The following is a 27112-nucleotide window of genomic DNA, read 5'->3' on the forward strand; positions in this document are numbered from 1 at the left end:
TACAGAACTATCCATTACACAACTCGCTTCACTGTTGTTCTTTTTGTCTTTCAAAATAATTCAAGCATTCAATACTGTGTGGTGACAAATTTTAAATATCTATAAAGACCAATATAATTACCTACAGTATTGAACACATCGTCTGCGTTGGGGTCCTAGACGAACGTTTGGCGACCCCTAGCGTTCTTTTCACGAAATGCAGGAGCGCTGCATTTGTTTTTTTAATCTATTTTCATACCTAAAATACTTTACCTGAAATACAACCTTCCAATTAAACACTCAGTAAGGCAAGAAAGACTAAATAAATCTTGTTCTCTGCACTAAACGTAAATATATGATACATAGTTTGACCACAGCCATTAGGTATCAGGAAAACTTAAACTATTAACAGTTTAAGATATGTAAGTGAAAAACAAACTTCCCTTACGTAACTAAATTAAGCAATAACACATTGCAGAAGGCATCCAATGGCATAGCAAAAAATACAGATTAAAATATGAAAAACATCAACCAACCCAGCGTATGCTTGAATACCGGTACCGGTATGCTGATATCTACAATCTGTGTCTGCGTTCTGGAAAGCCCCCATCTCTCTCTCCCCCCCCCCCCCCCCCCCTCTCCACCTGCTACTCCCTCAGACCTCCATGGTAACGGTGGACCCGTTGTCGGCCGCCTCCTTCTCCTCCTTCTCCTCCTTCTGAATCAGAGGCGTGCTCGCCGCCTCCTCCTGCTGGCCGTCCGCGGTAATGCCGGCCGGCTCCTGGGTTCGTCCCGTCTCGTCGACGATGTGCACGGCGTCCCCGGCTGCCACGCTAACGGGCGCCGCCGTCACACTTCCGTTCTGCACGGGGTAGGCGGCCGCCAACGCCTCGTACAGGAACTGGTACTGCTCCTGTAGGGGGGGGGGGGTAAATGCTAAAAGGACTGCATCTATACAGCGCCTTTTCTAACCAGCGGCCACTCAAAGCGCTTTACAACATTACCTAACATTCACCCATTCATACACAGTTTGTCAGGAGCAGTCAGGGTGAGGTATCTCGCTCGGGGACACCTCGACGCTCAGGTAGGAGGAGCCTGGGATCGAACTAGCAACCTTCCGGTTTACCACCAGCCAGCCTTCTCTACCCCCTGAGCCCCCCCCCCCCCCCCCCCGCCCCCGCCGATGTTTACGTATGTATCTTACCACGCTGCTGATCATGCCCTGCCTCTGCCTGCGCTGGGCCTTGGCGATCTGGAAGACGTCCACCATGCGTTCCGTCTGGGCGCTGTCCATGAGGTTCCACAGCGCACAGAACACACCGCACTGCCGCGAGCCGTCACTAGGGGGACGAGCAGTGGGGGGGGGGCGGCGTTAGTTCAGCGGGAAACAAACGCTTTGGTGACCAGGGAAAGCCTTGCGTTGGTCACATGTTAATGAACGAGTTGCCCTTTTGGTGAAGGACACGTCGGTTTACTTCAGGTAAGCAATCAAGTTGATTCGGCAGCGTTAGAGTCAGTGGAACGGGGACAGAGAGGTGAGAAGAGGGAGGTGTGAAAACCAAGTATCAGGTCACATGCTGTGTTTCCTGCCGGATGCAGGAAGCGCATACTTTAGAGATCCTTGACAATTATTATTACGACAAAAACAACAACATGTCTGTCTGTCTGTCAGAGAGACAGAGACAGAGACAGAGAGAGAGAGAGAGAGAGAGAGAGAGAGAGAGAGAGAGAGAGAGAGAGAGAGAGAGAGAGAGAGAGAGAGAGAGAGAGAGAGAGAGAGACAGAGAGAGAGAGAGACAGAGACAGAGACAGAGAGAGAGAGAGAGAGAGAGAGAGAGCGTGCGTGCGTGCGTGCGTGCGTGCGTGCGTGCGTGCGTGCGTGCGTGCGTGCGTGCGTGCGTGCGTGCGTGCGTGCGTGCGTGCGTGGGTTCCAGGCCCTCGGCTCCGCTGACCTGCAGTGGACCATCACGGGGCCGCGGCCCTCCAGGGGCCCCGTGCTGCAGCCACAGGTCTGCTTGACGGAGCGGATGAAGTCCGTCAGCAGGCCGCCGCTCTCAGGGAGCTTCTTGGTCGGCCACTGGAGGAAGTGGAACTGCTTCACCTGACGACTCTCTTTCCGCTGGGGGGGGGGGGGGGGGGGGGGGAGAGATTAGGGAGATTCCTCCGTGGGACAGTTGGGGTAAAAAAAAACAAAAAAAACTGTCCCTTTCATATTTTTGTGGCCCCTATATATATATATATATATACGTATATTATACATATATATATATATTTATACATGAAAACATACATAATACATATGAATATGCACAGATGTACATACATTATATATATCATGAAAATATATATAATACAAGATTATGTATATCATATATTATAAGAAGTCTTTCTAAAATCGTTGAAACTTGGTGAGGGGCCCCCAAACATACAAGGACTATTATAACCCTCAAACACAAACGGTTGAACCAAATGCAACTGTCTATGTACAGGGATGTAGAGCTTTTGTGTTTCATATTTTTTTTTATAGATTGATTTCTCATTCTAAATAACTTTTTTTAGTTTCTTCCGATTCTATTATTTTTCAATCCCTGGCGTCAAGCTGACTGTTGGCCCCTGGGTTGAGCTCCCCTGAGCAGGGTGCTCGCTATTGACCCCCCCACAGGGCCCCAGGTACCTTGGTGTGGTATATCTGCATGGTGCGGACGGTGAACACGGGCGTGCACTCTGTTTCCGTCACCTCCACCTCGATGTCCTCAAACTTCGTCTTCTCCTTACCCCAGTAGGGAGAACACTCCTTCAAAGTAAAAGCCAAAAACAGCAACATTAATACAGTTCAACCAAACCGTAAATCTACTGAGTCTCATTATCTAGAACGGAACACTTAGGATAAATTCACATTTTGTTTACGGCAACATTTTTAAATAAAGGAGCTATGCAACATTTCGGTTGGCCCCTACGGGCAACGCTTCAGAACGGGGACTCACCGAATCGCCTTGCGTGCCGTCGGACAGATTGACGATGGCCGCGGCTCTCTTCTGGAAGACCATGAGCCAGAAGTCGGCGGTGGTGTTGACCAGAGGGCTCTGGGCTGTGATCAGGCTGCCGGTGCCCCAGTACCCCTGGGACGCAAACACAAGACTAAGTCAGGACCCCCATCTCTCTCACTGTCTGAGGTCCTGCATCGGCCGTACATGAATCCATCTGTTACTTGTAATGCGTTATGTAAAATGTATGTAATGCAGGTAATATTTTGTAATGATTATGTTGTAATGATATAATAACATGTTATAGTAAAATGGATTAGATATTTCTTGTTTGTGCAGCAAAAGGACAATGTCATCTTTCGTCACGAATCGGTACAATTCGAGGGGGATCGTTTTCCCGTACGTCGATGTGAGAGGCGTTGATGTATTTCATGGAGTCCTCGTCTTCCTCGGAGGAGGAGGCGGTCTCGTCTTCCTCTTCGTAGACCCGGTCGTCGGGCTCATTGTGGTCCTCCTCGATCTTCACGAACACTCTGTTGTAGTCGTCTGAGCAGGCCCGGTGGAGTTCAGTGGAGAGGAACGCACAGACCCAAAGTTTACACTCAATAAAAAATGAGCGCTCTTACATACATATTACTTAAATACAACTATTTCCCTTACCTATAGTTCAATCACTTTCCACCACTATCTTTCCTATATATGCGCCCCTGTTTTTGTGCTTCTGGCATACGGCTGTTTTTGGTAGTGATGTCAAATGCCCGCACCGTTGATAAACGGACATGTATTTTGACCAATTACATCGCTCTATTGTCCGGTCTTGCTCTAAGCCCGGTGATAGACAGATAGATAGTGTTTTTGGATAGATACTGATTAGAATATCAAGGTGCTGCTCAAGGTGAAGTATTATTAGAATCGTTGGTGTGAATAGATGGAAGGCATGTTGAGGTTGTTGTTGTCTTTGTCTAAATCTTACATGGAAGGACGGACGAGCGATTCTTCTTCTGGTTCTCCTCGGCGAGGCCGGTGTTGCAGGTCCTCCTGTTGTTGTACTTGGGCAGCCTCTGCAACATAGAACACCCATCACCGTGAGTCTCCTCACTGGTCACCCTCGATCTGAACATGGGCAGATCTGGTACAGCGAGGACCCTCCCACTGCCAATGTCACTTAGACACACAAGACCTTTTCATTGGTGATACGTGGTGGAATTTGGACTAATAAAAAGTGAAAGAAATGCATAACATGTATACATATAGATTGAGGAAAGAGAGCGAGAGAGAGAGAGAGAGAGAGAGAGAGAGAGAGAGAGACACGCACACAAACACAGCTGTGTCTTATTATCTTAGGGATTTAGGGGTTATTTAAGGAAGTGGTATTGTGGTTTATCACTGTTCATTCCCTGCGTCTGGGTTCCCGCCTTAGGGGACTGCGATGTTAATCTGTTTCTCTGGTAGATGTTATCTTCAACCCATTCTTGAGCGCCACTCCTCAAAGTGTCTCCTGTCGTTTTTGACCTTTGAGGTTAGTTGCCCTTTCGGAGTCGTTTTTTTGTTCTTTCTGAAACCTTTCAAAGTGGTTGCCGTTAAAGATCTTTGAGGTTCTGACGCCCTCAGGGCCCGCCCCAGCAACCTCCTAACGTTAATGCTTGATTCAGAAACGTTTCCTTGATCCCTTGAGCGCAGGAAACGATTTGGCCGCCGAATCGGGACCTTGAACTATGGCTGCTCGATTATGGGAAAAAATCATAATCACGATTATTTTGGTGAATATCGAAATCACGATTATTCAAACGATTATTTTTGAGTTTGAAAACATGGATTTATTCAGCATGTCTCTCCTAAAAAAAACAATGAAATTAAGATCTTTGACATTTTGCCTTATAAAAATAGTACACAAAATGGTCGAAAAGAAAATGTTAATCGATTATGTTCATTTTGTGATCGTTTGACGCTAAAATCGAAATCGCGATCAACATTCGCTGAATCGCCCAGCCCTACCTTGAACTCGTCCTGCAGCAGGCTGGTCTCCACCCCAGAGCCCGTCTCCTGCAGCACGCTCAGGGTGCTGTGGAACTCAGACAGGCCGATCTCCGTCTCGCCAAACTCGTTGTGCTCGATCATCGCCTGGTGGATCAGGATGTACTGGGTCTGCACACACACACACACACACACAGGCACGCAAAAATAGACACACACACGCACACACACAAGTAAATAAAACACCAACCTTGACCTATCATTTCATCCCAGATACGACGAGGACCAAGACGCTAATGACGTCGACGATCTTGACAACAGGCGGCAAAAGATCATGAACAAAAACACAGACGACACACACGTTGACGTACTTTAAACAAACACATGCCGAGGACATAGAGCGGCAAAACGGCCACGCCCGGCCCCCTCTGGGCCCCGTCTAAACCCTGTGACGGCCCGGCCCCCTCTGGGCCCCGTCTAAACCCTGTGACGGCCCCGCCCCCTCTGGGCCCCGTCTAAACCCTGTGACGGCCCCGCCCCCTCTGGGCCCCGTCTAAACCCTGTGACGGCCCGGCCCCTCTGGGCCCCGTCTAAACCCTGTGACGCCCCGCCCCCTCTGGGCCCCGTCTAAACCCTGTGACGGCCCGGCCCCCTCTGGGCCCCGTCTAAACCCTGTGACGGCCCGGCCCCTCTGGGCCCCGTCTAAACCCTGTGACGGCCCGGCCCCTCTGGGCCCCTCTGGGCCCCTCTGGGCCCCCGTACCTCCACTTGCACCATGAGGCAGCGCTGCTTGCGCAGGTTGACGATGTAGCCGTAGATGTCCATCTGGCGCTCCGACTCCAGGCTCTCCATCATGGCGTCGATGCTGATGTAGGTCCCGGTCCGGCCCACTCCGGCGCTACACACGCACACACGCACCGCACACACACACGGACGCACACACACACACACACACACACACGCATCGTTTAATTAGTGTTTTACTCAACACAACGCGGTGAACGTGAAGCTCATGCACAGGCGGTGACACCGTGGTAACGTGAAGCTCATGCGGTGTACCTACAGTGTCACCACGGTAACGTGAAGCTCATGTGGTGTACCTAGAGTCAGTGTCACCGCGGTAACCTGCGGCTCATGTGGTGTACCTACAGTGTCACTGCGGTAACGTGAGGCTCACGCGGTGTACCTACAGTGTCACCACGGTAACGTGAGGCTCATGTGGTGTACCTACAGTCAGTGTCACCGCGGTAACCTGCGGCTCATGTGGTGTACCTACAGTGTCACTGCGGTAACGTGAGGCTCATGTGGTGTACCTACAGTGTCACCGCGGTAACGGGAGGCTCATTGGGGGACTCAGGGTACCTGCAATGGATGACGATGGGCCCGCTGAACAGGTTCTTGAAGGCGTTGACCCTCTTGCGGAGCTTCAGCAGCAGTTGGGGGTCTTCGGGGACCCCGTGGTCCGGCCAGCTGGTGAACTGGATCTGGGTCACCTCCCGCTCGGAGTTATCCCTCTTCTGAAGGGGACACACACACACACCAGGGCGAGGCTGAGACAGAGGACCCCCGTACCAGCAGGGGAATAGACCGACCCAGGTGGGCCGGACGTAGCCTCAAAGGAAATCCAAACCCCGCCGCAACACGTGTGGTGTTGTGTGTGCATTACGACGTCCACCACTCTGGGTAAACACCATTGAATGTACAGCCTCTGATTGGCTGACGGCTCCCCTGGTCACCTGCTGATTAAGCACTGATGTGAGACACCTGTGCCCTGAATTAACCTGGGTGTTCACAGGGGAGGGTCACGCCCGGTCTCGGGACGAACACGCACCCAGAGCCTGCTGCCGGGGCCAGACTCACGTTGGACAGGGTGAGAAGGCGGATGATGTAATCCGGACATTGCTCCTCTTTGTTGAGCTTGACGACAAACTCCTCAAAGACCTCCGGCGTGCTGGTCGTGGACGGCCAGTACTGGGCGCACTTCACCTGCAGGGGGAGCAAACAGGAAGCGGACGGAACCACGTGTTTATGACTCGTTGCAGAGTTTAGAGTTCACCTGGGCTCCGCATAACCTTTCTCCTCACCGTCTTACGCTCCTAAAAAACACCCTTCTTACGCACTTATTGTATGTTTTGACGTCCTGGCGCTTTATGCACGCACTTATTGTAACTTCCTTCTCCAAAGAGGTCACAAAGATTGTCCCTCACCCTGTTCCCTTCCTCGCAACGGGTCACCATGACGATGATGGAGGACTTCTGCTCCCAGGTCATCCTCCAGAAGGAAGCCACGGTCTCGTCCTTGGGTCCTATTACACGCACACGCATAAACGCACACACAGACACACGCAGACACACACACACACACACACACACACACACACACACACACACACACACACACACACACACACACACACACACACACACACACACACACACACACACACACACACACACACACGTATTATTCATCAAACAGGGTGAGTAGGATCTGTCAGATTGTAAAATGTTTATGGATATATCCCTGTACCTTGAGCTGCGATGTACTTCTTCGGTTCTTGGAACCCCTGTCGTAAAACAACAACACATTGTTTTTACAGATTTGCCCCACCTTACAAAAAACGAGTGCTAATCCTAGATTATGATGCATTGATACAACTAGCACTACAACCTTTACTCAAACTGCTTCAAAAACAACTACTACCGATAACTCCAACACTGATACCATCACGACCAATACAATTACCACATTCATGATTTTAATTCGTTTTTTTTAATTAGTTTACGTTGATGAAGCTGGCGTTGATGTAGTCACACCCGTGCTCTCCGTTCCCACTGGTCAGCTGAACGCGGTTATAGTCGTCTAGGAGAGAGAAGCGGGAGAAAGTCCGTCAGCCATCGACCGCCAGAATACGACAACACAGCTGTGAACATTCATCTCCCTATGTCGATGTTGAATGAGTGTTATTATCATCAAACCCATCTCTCCTTGTTGGTGCCGTTATTGATGTTGGGCATCATTTAAATTGTACGTCAATGATTTACTTTTCAAATAATTCCGTTATTTACCTTTGCCAATTATTGGTTTGAAAAAAGTTTAGATACAGAAGTTTATTTGAGATATGAAGGTGATATGACGATAAGGTGCTGGATTGGCTCCAAGCTGCCATGGTTGGTGTTGGCTATTCGTCTGTGCAACCCGATCCATGCCTCCACCCTCAGAACACCACCTTCTTGTGGATGGAGGGGGCCGGGGCGCATTCACACTCACAACCCTAACCCCTTTCAAACACCCATTATGAGCAAAAATGTGTGTGTGTGCGTGTGTGAATGTGTGTGTCTCAATATGTGCACGTGCGTATGTGTGTGTGTGTGTGTATGTGCGTGCATGCGCACACGTTGGTTTGTGTGCATGAATGTGTGTGTGTGTGTGTGTGTGTGTGTGTGTGTGTGTGTGTGTGTGTGTGTGTGTGTGTGTGTGTGTGTGTGTGTGTGTGTGTGTGTGTCTCTGAGTTAGTGCATGGATAGGCTCCCCTCCACTCACAAGGCAGGATGTCCACGTAGCGGTTCTTCACGGCGTTGTACGACCTCTTGGCCTCCTTCATGGTGTTCCTGGAGAAGATCCTGGGGACGCTCTGCAAGAGAAGGGAAACGCCTGTCACGGCACAGACCCAGGCCACAGCAGAACTGGTCTACAGCAGCGCTGGTCTACAGCAGCGCTAGTCTACAGCAGCGCTGGTCTACACTACAGCTAGCCCGGGGAGACATGCTGATCCTCTGGGTTCACTCTCAGTTTCTCTCTGCACATCTGTCCGGTCAGGAGCCCGTTAAAAGTCCCCCCCCCCCCCCCAAAGAATGGCAGAACCAATTAGCGGTAGAGTTTCATTGATGGCTGAGCAAAGAGTGGCTTTCAGTTTTTGACTGACTTAGGGCCACGCCTTCAGCCAGGGTCGGAAAACAGTGACCATGTGCCACGTAGCACTCGTCTCGGAGAAGTTCTCAACCGCAGATTTTTTAGAAAAAAAAAAATAAAAAAATATGCGAGGTCCGGACCTCGGTGACCTCATAGCTGGCTACGTACGTGGCCCCGCCCACACAGGGAAATCACCTGATGCCCGATCCAGGCCGTACCTGAGACCATCCAGATGATCAATGTTCTCTGCATTTCAACATGAATATCAGTCTAACCCTGTCTGGGAGACCGTCACCTGAAACCGCACTCAAAAAGCCCCATGATGCATTGTGGCGGACCATCACCTGAAACTCGGCCAGGAACAGCCTTCCCTCGTCGGCGATCTTCTTCTTGTAGACGTCGAGCAGGACCTCCGCCCCGATGGGCTCCAGATGCATGAGTTGGTCTTCCTCGTCTGTGGGAGAGACCGGAGTTTGGTCGTACCTCTTTTGCGTGAATACATTTGACCTTTCAACATTCAATATTCCTACGCCCTTCATAATGTCCTCATGCGGGCTCAGTGGGATGAGCTGTTGTTCCCTCGTCAGTATTAAGAGAGTTGGGAAGGTCCACTTTCTAGTGTCTACTTACTTGTCTGTGGAGTAAGCAGGAGACCATCATCCTGTCTACGGAGACAAAATAGGGTTAATTTATCATCATTTGTCAACGCATGCTACTTAGTAAGTACAGTGATTTTGAAAGTCGCTCATTTGCTAAAACTCAAAGGCACATACAAACACTCAATATGTCACTTTTCACTGCAGCCTGCGCACTTACGCACTTAATGTACGTTGTACCTCCTGGCACTTAAAAATAGAACTTAGCATCGCGTAGCGTCTTGTCCTAGCTAACATGGTTGGATATGCTGAATGAATTAACCAAACAATTGTAAATGCTAAGAGCTTGTTTTTATGAACATCTTTACTGTACCGACAGTAATATATGGTTTCTTTCTTCTGACAAATGCACTTATTGTGTGTCACTTTGTATAAAAGCGTCCGCTAAATGCCCTGAAGGTAAATGTAATGAAACGTGATGTAATGCTAGAACCGCCTCTTACTGTGTCTTCTTGCGCTGCAGAATGTAGATCTTGTAGAGCACAAAGGACAGGGCCAGAGCCGTGAGCAGGATGAGGAACACCAGGAACCCAATCAGAACTCTGTCGTTGTCTGGAACAGAGGAACAACAAGGAAATGCAAACATACTCCCAGACACTTATTGTAACATGTGTATAATATATGTGTAAACGTATGTACAGTATGTACGTTAACATACGGACACACGTCAGAAAATGAAAACACAAAAATACAAAGTGAGGGAATGCTGAAATGTTTGTGTATCTTTATGCATTAAAGAGCCATTGAACCCAATTGTTGGTTTTACACATGGTAACTGGTCTTATGATCGTCAACATAGTAATCTATGCCATTTTATCACTGTTACTGAAAATAAGTATCCAATTTAGAGGAAAAAGGGGTCATTCCTATGTTTTTGGCATTATTCCCAAAACACGACGTGAACATTTCTCTCTGCGTAACGCAAGTATTGTTCTTTTCGTGACGTCAGACTAGGCTTTTCCGATGTAGTCTGGCGTCACGAGTCGCGACCAACGGGCAGCGGCGGATAGTGTGGCCGTGTGGAGCTCTGCCTGGGCAGCGATGTATTTAATACCCGTGTCCGGGCGAGGGTTCGATTTAAAAATATATATATTTCAAGAAAATTCAAAATACAACATCGCTCATTAAAACACTCGTAACAGTTACACAACGACCGTAAAAAAAAAGTATCATGAAGTTGCCGTGGGTCGTAACCATGGGGATAACACGCCCCCCTCTTTCCTAAAACTCGGCCCAAAACACATTTTTTAAATCACAAGTGTTCGAATCCCAACCGAAACAGCGGGCTCACTGGCTCTTTAACGTTAAAAAATAAGAAAGCAGAGTGCTTCCTGGGATGGCTTCAGGTGTGTATACGAAACGAAGACTGGAGGATACATACAGCTGGTCTGAAGTTGGACTATCAACGGTGTCCCGGAATTCACTCCATTGAAGGCGACGATCTAAAAACACAAGAGTTTCCGTTGAACAAGGTGCGACACATACCTGGATAGGTCTGGCGGGAAGGGGTCGTCACACCTACCGATACCGTGTACCCCGTGGAGTAGCTCAGATCACCGATTTGGAAAAAACAACTTCTGTTTTGTATTTCCTTGTGAACTCCAGGTGTGATTGTGGCGCGGTACGATCCTTTTGGACCTCTCCAATCGCCCTCTATAAAATCAGTGCATTCCACCTGGAAGGCATTGTTCTCCACCTGAGTTGTTCTTTTAATTGTAACGTTGTTGGGCACTAAGAGACAGAGGAGGATGAATCACTTTCACTTTCACACGTTTCAGAGTCAGATTAACACGTGCAATTACATAATTGATGACAATTCTTCTACATCTATGTGTATACTCAAGATTCAGATAACTTCATTTATCGCTATTGGGAAGTTGTTTGGGTCACAGTGTTTCTCTGCTCCAGAGAGAAAGACGGTCTTGCTGCTGTGTGCTCAGTGGTATACTGTAGTGTAGGCTATTTGTATATTTGACATAGGGTAATGAAAAAAAGTGCTTCTGCGAATTATTCCTCCTATGTTTTAATCATAGTTTTACAAGAGCTCACCTCCAGCGCTGGTCCAAATGTTTCCCTTTCCGTGTGGAATGCCAATGAGTTTACCGTTGAAACGAGGTTGAATTTCGCAATTATACGCAGTGAAGGGCAGCAAACCAGTCACTTCACAATGTTCCTTGGAGGAGAGAGCTAAAGGAGACAAAGAAATAGATGAAGACATCATTGACCAACAGTAGAACCGACTGCATGGCTTGTTTTTTTCTTTGTATTCGAATTGTAGACAAGAAAATAAATATCTTAATAGATCTAAAATCACGAGGATAAATATAGATGATCATGTAAATAGACGTACCAACGATGACCCTACTGGGACGAGCCTTGACCGCCTTGCAGCTACAAATATACGAGAAGTTCTTATTCTCTGGGAAATGCGAACACTGTTCGCTCCTTGCCTTCCAGGTTAAACGTATTGACACGTTTTTAGTTGTAGCTTTCACCTCTATATCTATATCTAAAACACAGTAAATACAAATACATGTTAAACCCAAGTGTCTATTTGCGTTACAAATGGTGCTTTAGTACATTTTACAAATGGAAGCGCCTGACAGCATGACGGTGAAATAATGTTGTAGCTCAAAGCTAACGTAGCATTTTTTACTTTTCGGACCACAACCAACCCGCTTAAAAAAATAAAATAAACAAATACAAGATGTCCCAATCAAATGAAAGGATGTCTGGCTGGTGCGGTCCTATCAGAATCCAGTTACAGCCTAGTCATGCCCAGTGGTGTAGTCTATTTTATTGTAGTGGGTATACTGTGATGATTCCCTCCCAGCCTCCTACAAACCCGTCCCACCGGTACGTGTACGTGTGTGGCGCTTATGGGGTGTCGCACCACACTCACCAACGCAGGGGTCTACAACCCGCTGATTTAAGAGTATAACGATTATCAACAATCATGGAAAGCTGAGTAGGTTTATCAGTTTTAATAACAGTATGAACAAATAGAAGACAAAAATGAAAAGTTGTCCTTTGTATGTCTATAGTAGCAATAGCACATGCTAAACAAGGACAAAATCTACTCAAAATAATTTAATGAACTGTTTACAACCATGGCTAACCAGTGCATGAGAAGGAGATGACAGGAGACTAATGTTTCACTCTTTCAATTGCTCTAATTTGAGCTCTTACTGTTGTTATCTAACATACCATACAGTAATTGAATTGTGTAAAAGTGTGAAATTACTGCACCTTAAAAATGACCATGAATTAGCTATACTCTCATTTGCATAGTGATTAACATTATGAATTTCAATTGTGTATACCAACTGTATGTTGGCTGACATTTACCTAACTTGTTTTCCCTCCACTCTAACCAAGGATGCCTGTTTTTAAATTCCCTAGCCTGACACCCAGTCTGAAAGGCTGGCCAGGGGTTCTCATCTAAAAGTAACAAGGAGATATAAAGTGGGATTAAAACATTGTCTTCTGTTGAGTACTTGTTATGTGGTTTACACATTAATATGGGAGGACTGGACACACACACGCACACACACGCGAGAAGGAGGGGCTCGGCCCGCCAACTAACGTGCAGAGATGCAGGGGCAGCTTCGCGCTTCATAACAGAGACAGGGCAGAGCGCGAGCGCGCAGGGGGAATTTTATGAATGGTGAATGTAGGAGATAACTTCACCTGCTTAGAGTATTTTATTGCAGTTATACCCAACCGGTATTTGCGAAAAATAAACACAGAAGTGAAAGATCTGTCACAAGACGATTGATACGTATCCGTGCACATTTTTAAGTGGGTATACGCAAATCCTGGTGCGTTCCTAGTGGGTATACGGCGTATACCTGCGTATCACGTAGACTACACCACTGGTCATGCCTCTCTCTGAGCATGGAGGGCCCGGGCGCGAATTTATGAATCCTACTATGCCCTCGCCAAGACCCGCCCTACTCTGTCTGTGATTGGCCGGGATGCATGCAACTCAACTGGACGCTTTAGAACTCTACGCTACCCTCGCTGTGAGCATTCGAGAGCGTCACAAAAGCAAAAATGATCGCAAGAATAACGTTCTCCACGTCCACCCCCTGGGAGCCGTGCAGAGACTCCTGGGTCCCGACCAACAAGACTACCGCTCCGCTACAGGACTACATGGAACCTTCTGCGGCGGTCCAACCCGTGATGACTCCCCTCTCAACCCCAAGGTACTTCACCTTAACCCGAACCTAAACCCTGCACTCTGGAAGTCTTCCCATTAGCAGCCAGCAGACTGTTGGAGGGGTGTGTGTGTGTGTGTGTGTGTGTGTGTGTGTGTGTGTGTGTGTGTGTGTGTGTGTGTGTGTGTGTGTGTGTGTGTGTGTGTGTGTGTGTGTGTGTGTGTGTGTGTGTGTGTGTGTGTGTGTGTCCAATTCTCAGTGGATACAATGTCAGAGAGTAAAATAGTAGAACAACATTGAATTGACATATCTGTACCTCTCAAATATTCAGCTAGCATTGTCTTAAATCTGACTTGTTAGGTTAACACATTGTTATTAACATTGACCTCAGCTTACCACAAGTGATGTAGACTTCTTTGGTGACTGTCTTTTCAATTGCAATGGTTTTGTTATGCAGGTTATACAGTACACCAGTGCATGGGTATTTTGTGTAAGGCTCTAGCTCATCCGGCTTGTATTTCGTTGTGCCAGGGCCTGTTGGGTTGATAGATGTAAAAGTGAATCATTAGCTTTGAAGAGGAAACCTATGATACCGGTAGAGCTTTAGAATAACTGCCACTTTCAAAGCATTAATAAAGTCCTAGTAAATATTGAATTCCAAGTGAGTTCATCATTTATAAAGCAGTTATCAAAGAATAAGATATGGAAAAATAATGGTTGATAAGATCAATTATAAAGTTTAAGTTGATTTACAAACTATTTAAAATGTGGTAATAATGCGTAGTAAACACTTGATAATTCTTGATTAGTTCAGGTAGTTAGAATGCACTAGTTAAGTCTTCCCGGTGAGCTCATGGAAAGTGCGGACTCTCTATGCCTTACTAAGCATTGATCAATTACATTTAAAGGCTGGAAATGACTTAAGTACCATTGCAGCAGTACCAAGAATTAAGTTATTTAATCTAGTAAGGCATAGATGGTCCTCACTTTAGATGAGGTCACACAAAAGTCTGAACTGATGTTTTGCAAATACCTGAATTGATCAATCCAGCCCAATTGATCAATCTATAAATGCTTAGAAAGTCATAGATAGTCATAATTTTAGATAAACTCACACAAAATAAATAGTTGTCATAACTGTAAGTAATTAACTTACGCCTTATAAATTATCTTATTAACTATTATCTCACTATCTCATTAATAACTTATGACTGATTATTAAGTGCTTACTAATAAGTATTAAGATAAGAGCAATGCTTAATAATTGATTAATTCACCATGAATTCACTATTTTCTACTACTTCATTGATGCTTCAAAGTCAAAGTGACTAATAATATATATTCACATTTCACTAACCTTGGCAGGTGAAATTAATTCCAAGACCTTTACATTTTAAATCCTCTTGATTCTTCCAGTTGATTTCTGCTGGAAGTTTATTGGGAACTTCAAGTGTAATGTCAACGGGATTCAAGTATTCTGTTGATAAAACCATATCTTTGATGAAAAAAACGTCACAATGTGTATATATGGGAGATAACGCCAAATGCACTGACAGATGAAGAGAAACCTGGTCAGCCCAGCAAAACATACCTAAACCGATCCATTTGGTCCAGTTCATTGGGGGATAACTGAGGGTCGTCAAATTTGTACAAAGGTCTGTGTACTTCGGTTTGATGCAGAATTCATACTTTTTGCTTGACACATCAAACTTCGCATTACTGATATTCCATTCAGTCTCGTAACAAATCTCTTCGTAGGAATCGGGTTTAATTTCTTCAATTTCATTCTGATCTGAAATATAAATATATTGCTCGTTGGTTCGTTACATAAAAATGACACTAGCCCAAGTTCTGGAATATAGGCCTATGCCTAATTAGCTAGAAATGGTCAAGCTAAGTCCTACTTACCGATGTCATTGGTTTTCAGTTCCAGATTCCTTCCACATGTTACTGTTAGATCTTTGCTTGGACTAATGTGAACTGTGTAAACAGTCGAAGGCTTTAGGTATTGTAGAAGATGGGTTGGGTTTGTGCCATTCAGGGGCACAGTCACTTCGTTCGTCACTTTGTTCGATACACCGGTGATTAGTTCAGTGAGCTCGATGCTGTAGTTGCCCTCAGTGCCGTTTTCAAAGGTGAACAGAAAGCCAGTCTTATCTGCTACACCGCTGTAATTACCTGCAGATTGAGAAGAGACATAAATGATATTTAGCATCTTTCAGACCCCCTGTAGTTGGAATAACTATTGCGTAACGACACTGAGACTTACACATGGGGGGTGGAGGACCTAGGGAAAGGAAAACAAGGGTGAGGAAACAGACACTAAGTAATGGTCCACATGCCCGCCCACACTAAGTGGGCCGGCATGTGGACCTGTGCAGCCGCTATCGCAGACAACATCGATTCAACACAATCAATTTGTTCCAAATAATTCTAATCCAGCACGTTTTGTTTCGTGATTCAGTAATCAGTAGTATCAACATAACCTTCAGAACATTAAGGTCATGGAAATGAGTCCATGTCTGCAAAGTCCAACCTGTGGTGGCTGTGGGAACACTGGTTTGTGTGGCAACGGTCTGGGGAAGACTGCTTGGGTTAGGAGTTGAATTTTTCCAGGGTGAGGATGCAGTGCTTGAGGGTGAGGATGAATTGGTTGAGGGTGAGGATGAATTGGTTGAGGATGAGGATGCATTGCTTGCGGGTGAGGTTGCATTGCTTGAGGGTGAGACTGCAGTGCTTGAGGGTGAGGATGAATTGGTTGAGGATGAGGATGCATTGCTGGAGGTTGAGACTGCAGTGCTTGCGGGTAAGACTGCATTGCTGGAGGTTGGGACTGCAGTGAGTGAGGGTGAGACTGTAGAATGAATGAGACGACATGATGGTGATCACAGGGGCGAGAGAGAGAGAGAGAGAGAGAGAGAGAGAGAGAGAGAGAGAGAGAGAGAGAGAGAGAGAGAGAGGGGGGCATGGAGGGAGGGAGGGAGGGAGGGAGGGAGGGAGGTAGGTAGGTAGGTAGGTAGGTAGGTAGGTAGGTAGGTAGGTAGGTAGGTAGGTAGGTAGGTAGATAGATTACCTGTGGCACTCTGATCTATAACGGGGAGAGAGAGAGAGAAAGAGAGACATAGATGTAATTGTTTCCACGATGAGGTAATAATTGAACTGCATGATTGACAGTTGTTGTTTTTTTGTTTTTTTTGTGCAGAATGAAACACTGCATTACAACTTACCAGTGGTAGTCGCCAGAACTACTACAAATGGAGAGAGAGAGAGAGAGAGACATAGATGTAAGGTAATAATATGTGAGGTAATAATTTAACTGCATTCTTGACTGTTTCTTTTGTTGCGGAAATTAAATACTGCATCACAACTCACCAGTGGAATTCGTCTGACCTAGAGATGGAGAGAGAGAGAAACAGGAAGAGAAAGAGAGAGAGAGAGATTAAGAGAGACATAGATGTAATTTTTTCCACGATGAGGTAATAATTGAACTGCATGATTGACAGTTGTTGTTTTTTTTGTGCAGAATGAAACACTGCATTACAACTTACCAGTGGTAGTCGCCAGAACTACTACAAATGGAGAGAGAGAGAGAGAGAGGAGAGAGAGAGAGAGAGAGAGAGAGAGAGAGAGAGAGAGAGAGAGAGAGAGAGAGAGAGAGAGAAAGAGAGAGAGAGAGAAAGAGACATAGATGTAAGGGAATGTGAGGTAATAATTTAACTGCATTCTTAACTGTTTTTTTTGTTGCGGAAATTAAATACTGCATCACAACTCACCAGTGGTAGTCTCCAGAACTACAACAAATGGAGATAGAGCGAGAGAGAGAGAGAGAGCGAGAGCGAGAGCGAGAGCGAGAGAGAGAGAGAGAGAGACATAGATGTAAGGGAATGTGAGGTAATAACTTAACTGCATTCTTAACAGTTTTTTTTGTTGCGGAAATTAAATACTGCATCACAACTCACCAGTGGTAGTCTCCAGAACTACAACAAATGTAGATAGAGCGAGAGAGAGAGAGAGAGAGAGAGAGAGAGAGAGAGAGAGAGAGAGAGAGAGAGAGAGAGAGAGAGAGAGAGAGAGAGAGAGACATAGATGTAGGGGAATGTGAGATAATAATTTAACTGCATTCTTGACTGTTTTATTTGTTGCGGAAATTAAATACTGCATTACAACTCACCAGTGGGATTCACCTGACCTAGAGATGGAGAGAGAGAGAGAGATTGAGAGAGACATAGATGTTGTTGTTACCACAATGAGGTTATTATCTAACTGCATGATTCTATTATATATTCTATGTTACTCAATATTGACTATCCTAAAATGTGCTAAATCTAACACCCCCTATTTTGAGATTCCTTTCAAACAAAATAAAAAATTATAATCAACCATCAAGCAGGTCAAATACAGACTAATAATATAGACTTATTCAAAATATCAGATATCTTCCTGTGCGCAATTCTGCAGCTATTTATCTAGCGAAATGGTTATCAGACTGAAGGCATGATTACAAGAGGATGTGGACACTGTTGAAACTACGTAAAACTGGAGTGTTTTGCAAGTGTAGTTCTGCAAGTAGTAACAAAGTCATTTGTCACTGTACTTAAGTACAGTTTTCATGTATCTGCACGTTACTCAAGTCAATTTAGTTAATGTGGTACTTCAACTTTTGCAAGAGTACATTTTTATCTGTTTGTGCTTTTACTTCAGTACTATGTGTGAGTACTTCCTCCACTACTGAGGAACAGAACGAGTTTCTTTGTCGGACTAGTGACTTAGCCCTTACTGGTCGAACATCTGTGTTACTTTCCTCTTAGTTAAGTTAATTGAGAGATGTGTTTCGGGAGTGTGTGTTTCATACACACATCATGTGTTACACATTGCTTCATCATACGCATTCAGACTGTTTTTTACGCTGGATTTACATGTCTTCAGGCAGACGGTTTAATAACACCGTCCTGAATGACACGCTTCATCGTCATGGCTTCTCCCTGTGTGAGGGAGCCGTGTAACATAACATCCGGTTGCAAATCCCGTCACGGAGCAAGGCAAAAAGATAAAAAAAGATTTGAACACCAGGGCTGCAATGCCGTGAGTGTGAGCACATCACTTCATGTCGCTTCCTTCCCCGTTTCATTCTCTGTGTACGTTTATATGGTCGGCACGTCCATCCCATTATTAGAGCAGCACGTGGCACAGGAGGTAGAGCGGGCTGGCTGGTAACCGGAAGGTTGCTAGTTCGATCCCCGGCTCCTCCTAGTTGAGTGTCGAGGTCTTCCTGAGCAAGACACCTCCCCCAACGCGCACCCTACGACCTGATCGCTGCCTTCTGCGGTCGACACCGCCGTCGGTGTGTGAATGTTATTGGTTTTGGGTTTTTTGTGCAGAATGAAACACTGCATTACAACTTACCAGTGGGAGGCATCGGCTTTGCTGCAAATGAGGAGAGAGAGAGAGAGAGAGAGAGAGAGAGAGAGAGAGAGAGAGAGAGAGAGAGAGAGAGAGAGAGAGACATAAATGTTAGGGTATGTGAGGTAATAATTTGACTGCATTCTTGACAGTTTTTTTTGCTGCGGAAATTAAATACTGCATCACAACTCACCAGTTGGATTGTCCTGACCTAGAGATGGAGAGAGAGAGAGAAACAGGAAGAGAAAGAGAGATTGAGAGAGACATAGATGTAATTTTTTCCACGATGAGGTTATTATTTAACTGCATGATTCTATTATATGTTCTATGTTACTCAATATTGACTATCCTAAAATGTGTTAAATCTAACACTCCCTATTTTGAGATTCCTTACAAACAAAATAAAAAAATTATAATCAACCATCAAGCAGGTCAAATACAGACTAATAATATAGACTTATTCAAAATATCAGATATCTTCCTGTGCGCAATTCTGCAGCTATTTATCTAGCGAAATGGTTATCAGAGCGAAGGCCTGATTACAAGAGGATGTGGACACTGTTGAAACTACGTAAAACTGGAGTGTTTTGCAAGTGTAGTTCTGCAAGTAGTAACAAAGTAATATGTCACTGTACTTAAGTACAGTTTTCATGTATCTGCACGATACTTAAGTCAATTTAGAGTTCATGTGGTACTTCAACTTTTGCAAGAGTACATTTTTATCTGTTTGTACTTTTACTTCAGTACTCTGTGTGAGTACTTCCTCCAATACTGAGGAACAGAGTTTCTTTGTCGGACTAGTGACTTAGCCCTTACTGGTCAACCATCTGTGTTACTTTCCTCTTAGTTAAGATTTCCCAACTGCTGCTATATTGAGAGATGTGTGTGTTTCATACACACATCATGTGTTACACATTGCTTCATCATACGCATTCAGACTGTTGTTCACGCTGGATTTACATGTCTTCAGGCAGACGGTTTAATAACACCGTCCTGAACGACACGCTTCATCGTCATGGCTTCTCCCTGTGTGAGGGAGACGTGTAACATAACATCCGGTTGCAAACTCTGTCACGGAGCAAGGCAAAAAGATAAAAAAAGATTTGAACACCGGGGCTGCAATGCCGTGAGTGTGAGCACATCACTTCATGTCGCTTCCTTCCCCGTTTCATTCTCTGTGTACGTTTATATTGTCGGCACGTCCATCCCATTATTAGAGCAGCACGTGGCTCAAGAGGTAGAGCGGGCTGGCTGGTAACCGGAAGGTTGCTAGTTCGATCCCCGGCTCCTCCTAGCTGAGTGTCGAGGTCTTCCTGAGCAAGACATCTCCCCCAACGCGCACCCTACGACCTGATCGCCGCCATTTGTGGTCGACACCGCCGTGAATGTGTGTATGAGGGAATGTGAGGCAATGTTGTAAAGCGCTTTGAGTGGTCACTGGTTAGGAAAAGCGCAGAATAAATGTCGACCATTTACCATTATCTCCCCGTGTGTCGCTGGGGCCTACTGGCCGCCAGTTGATATTTGTCTTCTTTATGAGTAAGATAAAGTTCCTGATATTTTGGAATAATATTAATATTAAACGGTTTTCAAATTCAGAAGTAATAAACGTATTGTTCGTTTGAGGAACATTCACATCTCTGTTCCTCACTGCCTCGCCTGCAGTTCTGAACTTTGTTCTTGGGAACCCGGTTATTATATATTGGTATGTCATATTAGTTCATCACATCATGTATTTCCTTGATTTAATAATAACACGGTGGCGTTGGTGGACAACAATCGGTCCCCTTGCCACGCCTGGTTCACAAGGGTTTCTTTAGTGAATGTAGTTGGGGTGTTTTGGATTTTAATTAGCTGTGGTTTGGATAGGTTGGGGAAGCACTGCACTAGAGAGCGTATTTACGAATCGGCTCGCAACACGGTCGGACGATGCAGACCGTGCCTCAGTTTTAGCAGAAATAGATGTTATAACCGCAATAAAAGCACAAATGTGCCGTGATGGTTTTCTATCACAGGAAAGAAGTGAGTCGTGTTCGCTGTTCTTCTGACCAGGTTTGGAAAGAGCTCTCAGACTCCTTGGTGACGCTGTGTTATTGGGATTGACAAGACCTTGTAACTTAGACTGATAGCTGTAGGTGGGGAGACTAGCCCTCTCTGCTTGGTGAAAGCAGGTGGAGGAACTCAACTCTCCCTGCTGGGGGTAAGCAGGTGGAGAAACGTACCCCTCTCTGCTGGGTGAGAGCTACAGCAGGTGGAGAAACCGGGGCTGTTGCAAGAAGTGATGATTCTCACTGGATCTTGTGTACAGGCCGTGTGTGGTATAACCTGGTTGCTATGGCAAATGTGCAAATACCAAGGACAATTGTTCTTTCAGAATGCTAACCACCATTTCCTGTCTGACTTGAAAAAATGAGTAAAATTGCAAAATGTTTATTTCCTTATTTTGCCCAGGTTGGCCGATTCTATGGTATAGTTACTTACTATTTCTTTATTATATATTATTTTAATCTATTTATTTTTATATAGTAGCCATTGAACAGTATTATTGTGGTTTCCGTATCATAGTAACCCTAAAGTGTTATAAATCATTCTGCATCATTTATACCAATCCCGATACATAAAGGCAATTTGCCAAAAACATAGAAACATTTTGGATCTTTATTCATTACAGTGCGAACGTGAAGAGAACGTTTTCCCCTTGTGTCTTAGACAAGGAGACGGTGCGTGACAAACGAGATACCACAGTGGCTGGGGAGGACAATGAGACTCAGGATGTGGTTAGGCTAGGCAGGCTGCATAAAAGGAGATGCATGCTCTTTTGCAATGGCATTCACTTTGTCTCGGGCCCTAAGGGCTTGTTGGGAGAAGGCTTTGAATCTGACTAATGTCAAAGATGAATTTGCCGCCAAGACCCCCCTTCCCCCCGTCTCGTAGCACAATCACACATGTAGATGCGCACACACGCGCACGCACACACTCTGGCTTTTACAGCGGAAGCTTAGCACGGATAAAAATGAATGCTACGCAGTCCTACTGAGCACATTTTAACATTGAACATGACATTGAAGCATCCTATGTTTTTGACTCTCTGTCGACCAGTCCTACTCCGATCTGAGCTTTATCTTTATTAGAGAGAGAGAGTGCTTCTACGACATTATAGCGCCACAGTGCCTGTGTGGGAGAGTGGAGCTCTGTCTATGGGGCGGTAAGGTCGACTCACCCAGAGGGGAAGGCTTCTTTGACACTCATAGTGAAAGTATCACAACATTGGCCGTGACCATGGGGATGACCACTTAGTCCCCCTCCCTTCTCCTTCTTTCAACGCTCAGCCCAAAACGCTGCCTTGACCCATGAGAAAATATTCATTTTGGTTCTCACTATTTATTACTCAAGACTTCTTTGTTTGTTCCATTCGTTTTTTCGGCATCAGACCAATATTTAAGAACCAGTGACAGAATAGCATATACAAGCTATGTTTAACATCATAGAAGGAATACCAACAGATTTTCGGCACTTCATATGTATATGTAAATGTTACATCCTTATTTATCCTTACTGGGCTTATTACACTGTTGTTAAAGTGCCAGTGAATCATAGTTATATCTATGTATGTTGTATAATACATAGATAATGTTAGTCATATCCTGCCCATGTGTAGGTCAGAGATTAGTTGGGATGAAGATGATTTCAAACCCCAAATTACATTTTCTAAGATATTATTCTTCACATTGTCTGCAATGTCTCTTTTACATGCTTTCGTCAACGCCCTCTCATTTCAGACAAATCATTTGATCAGTTCCAACTTCCCTTTGCAGCCATATAAACTGTTTAGCTCACACATTCTCTCTCTCTCTGTAATCTCCCCCGATTACAATGTTGTATTTTTGGCCCACCAACTTCCCCATTCCCTTTCTGGGTAATCTTCGAAGCATTTCACTGTCGCCTTGTACCGTCTTGACACTGCACTGGTTCCACCTGACACTGCACTGGTTCCACCTGACACTGCACTGGTTCCATCGGACACTGCACTGGTTCCACCTGACACTGCACTGGTTCCATTGGACACTGCACTGGTTCCACCTGACACTGAACTGGTTCCATCTGACACTGAACTGGTTCCATCTGACACTGCACTGGTTCCATCTGACACTGCACTGGTTCCACCTGACACTGCACTGGTTACATCTGACACTGAACTGGTTCCACCTGACACTGCACTGGTTCCATCTGACACTGCACTGGTTCCATCTGACACTGCACTGGTTCCATCTGTCACTGCACTGGTTCCACCTGACACTGCACTGGTTCCACCTGACACTGCACGGGTTCCACCTGACACTGCACTGGTTCCATCTGACACTGCACTGGTTCCATCTGACACTGCACTGGTTCCATCTGACACTGCACTGGTTCCACCTGACACTGATACTGTAGTGGTTCCATCTGGTTCCATCTGACACTGCACTGGTTCCATCTGACACTGCACTGGTTCCATCTGGTTCCATCTGACACTGCACTGGTTCCATCTGACACTGCACTGGTTCCATCTGGTTCCATCTGACACTGCACTGGTTCAATCTGGTTCCATCTGACACTGCACTGGTTCCATCTGGTTCCATCTGACACTGCACTGGCTCCATCTCACAGCCGGGGCGTGCTACGCTCTGCCACACACCAGGAAACACACTCGGCTCAAAATGGAACACGGAAGTGGTCGGGCAGCCTCCTCTGCGTCTGCCCCCCTGCTCTGTGTGGGGTTAGGGTGCTTGCAGGACCGGTAAGCGACCTGATGTATGTGTTCCAAGCCATGCTGAAACGTCACTGTGCCCGTCCCATGTAGATTGTCAACATGTTTGGGATGAACACTGCCGCGCAGAGGTAAGGTGCTCTAGGTACGGCTGATGGGGTCAGCTGAGGCACCATGGTGGGTTCGGCGGAATGGGGAATGGGTGTTTGGACTAACGCAGCAATTATTAGCTAAAACAGATCAGAGTGAGAGAGAGAAAGAGAGGAGGGAGAGAAGAAAATAGAGAGCGAGAAAAAGAGAGAGAGAGAGAGAGAGAGAGAGAGAGAGAGATGGAGTGAGAGAGAGAAAGAGAGGAGGGAGAGAAGAAAATAGAGAGCGAGAAAAAGAGAGAGAGAGAGAGAGAGAGAGATGGAGTGAGAGAGAGAAAAGGTGAGAGAGAAAGATAGAAAAGAAAAGAGAGGGAGAGAAAGCGAAAGACAGAGAGCGAGAGAGTGTGAGAGAAAAGAAAAGAGGGAGAAAGAAAGAGAGAGAGAGAGAAAGAGAGAGAAGGAAAGGGAGAAAGAGACAAGCGAGAGAAGAAATGGAAGGGTGAGAGAGAGAGAGAGAGAGAGAGAGAGAGAGAGAGAGAGAGAGAGAGGATGACTGATAATGACTGATAATGATTCTGGCACCTTTGCTGTAGATGACTAAAATGAACCTTGATTGTTATTGGAGCGGATGGGCAGAATATGAATAGATGAAGAGGATGAATCCTGCAGGAGGATCTCTCTCCAGCCCGGGAACAGACAGGGGGGGAGCTCGGAATAGACAGAGACTGACTGACAGGTGGCATTAGGTGTGACAGACCTTCCAGTCATGCCGGTGGCATTATAGAGAGCTCGGGGTGGTTCCACCCTCGCACACACACAAGCGCTCATTCATGAGCGCCCAGGAAGCACACAAATAAACACAGCCACCTCGCTGTGCCTTCTTGTGCGTTTGCGCTCACTCACTTATGTGCGCACGCCCACACGCACGCTCTCACATCACACATGCACTCACACACACACATGAAAAAGAATGTCGACCTGTGAGACTGTGTGTGTGTGTGTGTGTGTGTGTGTGTGTGTGTGTGTGTGTGTGTGTGTGTGTGTGTGTGTGTGTGTGTGTGTGTGCGTGTGTGTGTGTGTGTGTGTGTGCGTGTGCGTGTGTGCGAGGTTGAACTATCAGCCTTCCTTTAGTAAGAAGAAACAGCTTCTATGTGACACACCCAAAATAAGTCTCACACATGAACACATGCTGGGATTTACTTCTACTAAATCAAAAACGTAAACAAATAGGCAAAATACTTTGATGAATTCCTAATTCTTTTAGCAGGTTTTCATCTAACGTAACTGCGTATGCTACAGTACAAAGTATCTGGTGGGTTACTGGCGGAAACACGACCATAAAGGGAAACTATTGAAATGAGCCGTATCTTTACTGAGCTACTCCTGCAGAAACGTACCCAAAGACCGCTTGGGTCGCGCACCAAAATATTAATCTTCTTTTAGTTGTCATAATTTTCAATTTCACGCTTTATGTTTATTTCTCGCTGATTTTATTTCTCTACATAAGAGATGAAAACAACAATAGTGCTGTCGCAACTATACACAGAAAGCTGTATAACAGAATGAATAACTGAATAACAAATCTTATCGCGTTCAACGCCACGCAATACCTGATCTGGATACTTAACTAGTTCTTCCCCCCGTCACCCAGAACTCAACAGAGGAAGAGCAAACGATCCGTGACAGATCAAACTCTGCTCTCCAAACTCTACTCACAGTTTGCCATGGCGACCAGCCCAGCCAGCAGCAGCAGCACCCTGAGTCCGTCGAGCCCAGCCATGTCCGGGACGGCGAAGGTGGGATCCTAAAGGTCCCGACACCGAGGTTCTCCCGGTTCCACCAAGCGAGTCGAAAAAACCTTCAAGAACCAAACAAACCCTTCATGATCCTCCGCTCCAAACCGCACCAAACTCCGAGCGACAAACAACCAAAGTGTTTTAAAACTGGGTTAAACAGGGGTGTTGGTTGCGATGGAGATACATACGTTTTGTGTCAGCGTGGGCCTTTATCACAGTGGACAGCACTTCCTGAGTAGCTTGTTCCTCAAACTCTGGTTTCATGCAGAGCGCTACGTCATGATGCGGAGGCTGCTGCTGCTGCACGCAGGCCTCACCTTTTCACTTCACAGGAAGCTTCGGCTCGATCGCGCCACGGCCCAGCCGAGAACAGGAAGTCTTGCATCGCGCCGCTCACATCTCCTTTTTCAGAGTGTTACATCTACACGGCAGTATTGTCGCCCCGAAGGGCCTCTTTAGTCATATCTCCTTGTGTGTTTGATCCCCCAGGATCTCCCAGTGAAGGAGAGCTCTGGGTGAGAGAGCTGGCTGGGGCTGACGGTGTTAAATCGTCCGTTTGGGTACAGAAGGAGCAGGTGGACGGTATTGTCCCTCCTGTTGCCTTGTCTCAGCACACGTAGACCCAGTACTAAAGTGAAACAGACACATGGGTATGTTATCTTGGCATTAAGATCTTACATACAATGAAGCACACAGGGCTTTTACCACCACTGCCTGGGAACCGTATAAAGTGTCACTTCTGTTTCCCCGTTGACTATCTTTATGGTGTGAGAGGGAAAAGAGAACAAGTGGGGAAGTGGATTCTGTAGGGTATAAAGTACAGCACACCCCTCCTCCCTTACTGTACGTTCACACCAAGAGCTGTAAAAGATGCAAAATCGCTGAATAGCTGAAAAACACAAGATATTCATACGTTTGGTCAATAGAAAAAAAGAATACTAAGCATAAATACATGAAACACTGAATAACTAATTAATGGAGCGATTGCTTAAATGCTAGATTATAGCTTAGTTGATCGCTATCGTGTGTGTGTGTGTGTGTGTGTGTGTGTGTGTGTGTGTGTGTGTGTGTGTGTGTGTGTGTGTGTGTGTGTGTGTGTGTGTGTGTGTGTGTGTGCGTGCGTGCGTGCGTGCGTGCGTGCGTGCGTGCGTGCGTGCGTGCGTGCGTGCGTGTGTAGTATTGTTTATTATGGAAAAGATCCGCTCAATTATTCTCTCATGATGAAGGAACAAATGTGTGGTAGGAACTAGGAAATAAAGTTCTCGCGTTTGTTTACTGGTACCCACGCCTGGGACCCACACCCACATCTGCATTCCGATTGGCTGGCGGTCATCTACAGCCGAAACGCTACTAGCTCATTTGCATAGAGTTGAGCTGTTTTCAACTCTCATTTACAGCTTTACAGCTTTAAAGCT

At 45.9% G+C, this 27112-nt stretch overlaps 1 protein-coding gene across 6 annotated transcripts; it reads right to left on the reverse strand.

Moving 5' to 3' along the window:
• Positions 1 to 625: 625 nt before the first annotated feature.
• ptprc (protein tyrosine phosphatase receptor type C) lies at positions 626 to 25993 on the reverse strand. 6 transcript variants are annotated; one of them, XM_056603537.1, is made up of 39 exons: positions 25886 to 25993; positions 25618 to 25759; positions 19259 to 19276; positions 19069 to 19089; positions 17837 to 17854; positions 17625 to 17642; positions 17439 to 17456; positions 17214 to 17234; positions 17038 to 17055; positions 16893 to 16913; positions 16739 to 16753; positions 16202 to 16519; positions 15935 to 15952; positions 15574 to 15843; positions 15257 to 15457; positions 15023 to 15142; positions 14062 to 14199; positions 11856 to 12014; positions 11555 to 11692; positions 11028 to 11236; positions 10887 to 10947; positions 9949 to 10057; positions 9480 to 9514; positions 9194 to 9303; positions 8481 to 8571; positions 7723 to 7799; positions 7467 to 7503; positions 7145 to 7242; positions 6798 to 6923; positions 6300 to 6454; positions 5700 to 5835; positions 4959 to 5108; positions 3937 to 4024; positions 3367 to 3509; positions 2964 to 3098; positions 2654 to 2773; positions 1932 to 2098; positions 1184 to 1319; positions 626 to 892 (listed from the first exon to the last, which is right to left on the reverse strand). In XM_056603537.1, exons 2-39 carry the CDS (start codon positions 25679 to 25681, stop codon positions 635 to 637), a joined length of 4035 nt encoding a protein of 1344 aa, XP_056459512.1. In that variant the 5' UTR covers positions 25682 to 25759; positions 25886 to 25993; the 3' UTR covers positions 626 to 634. The 6 variants fall into 6 exon arrangements, with proteins under 6 accessions (XP_056459512.1, XP_056459513.1, XP_056459514.1 ...); XM_056603538.1 differs by lacking the exon at positions 17625 to 17642; XM_056603539.1 differs by lacking the exon at positions 16202 to 16519.
• Between the last annotated feature and the right edge of the window lie 1119 nt (positions 25994 to 27112).

The sequence above is a fragment of the Gadus chalcogrammus genome, chromosome 12, assembly GCF_026213295.1.
Source record: "Gadus chalcogrammus isolate NIFS_2021 chromosome 12, NIFS_Gcha_1.0, whole genome shotgun sequence".
In the NCBI taxonomy this organism is placed as follows: domain Eukaryota; kingdom Metazoa; phylum Chordata; class Actinopteri; order Gadiformes; family Gadidae; genus Gadus; species Gadus chalcogrammus.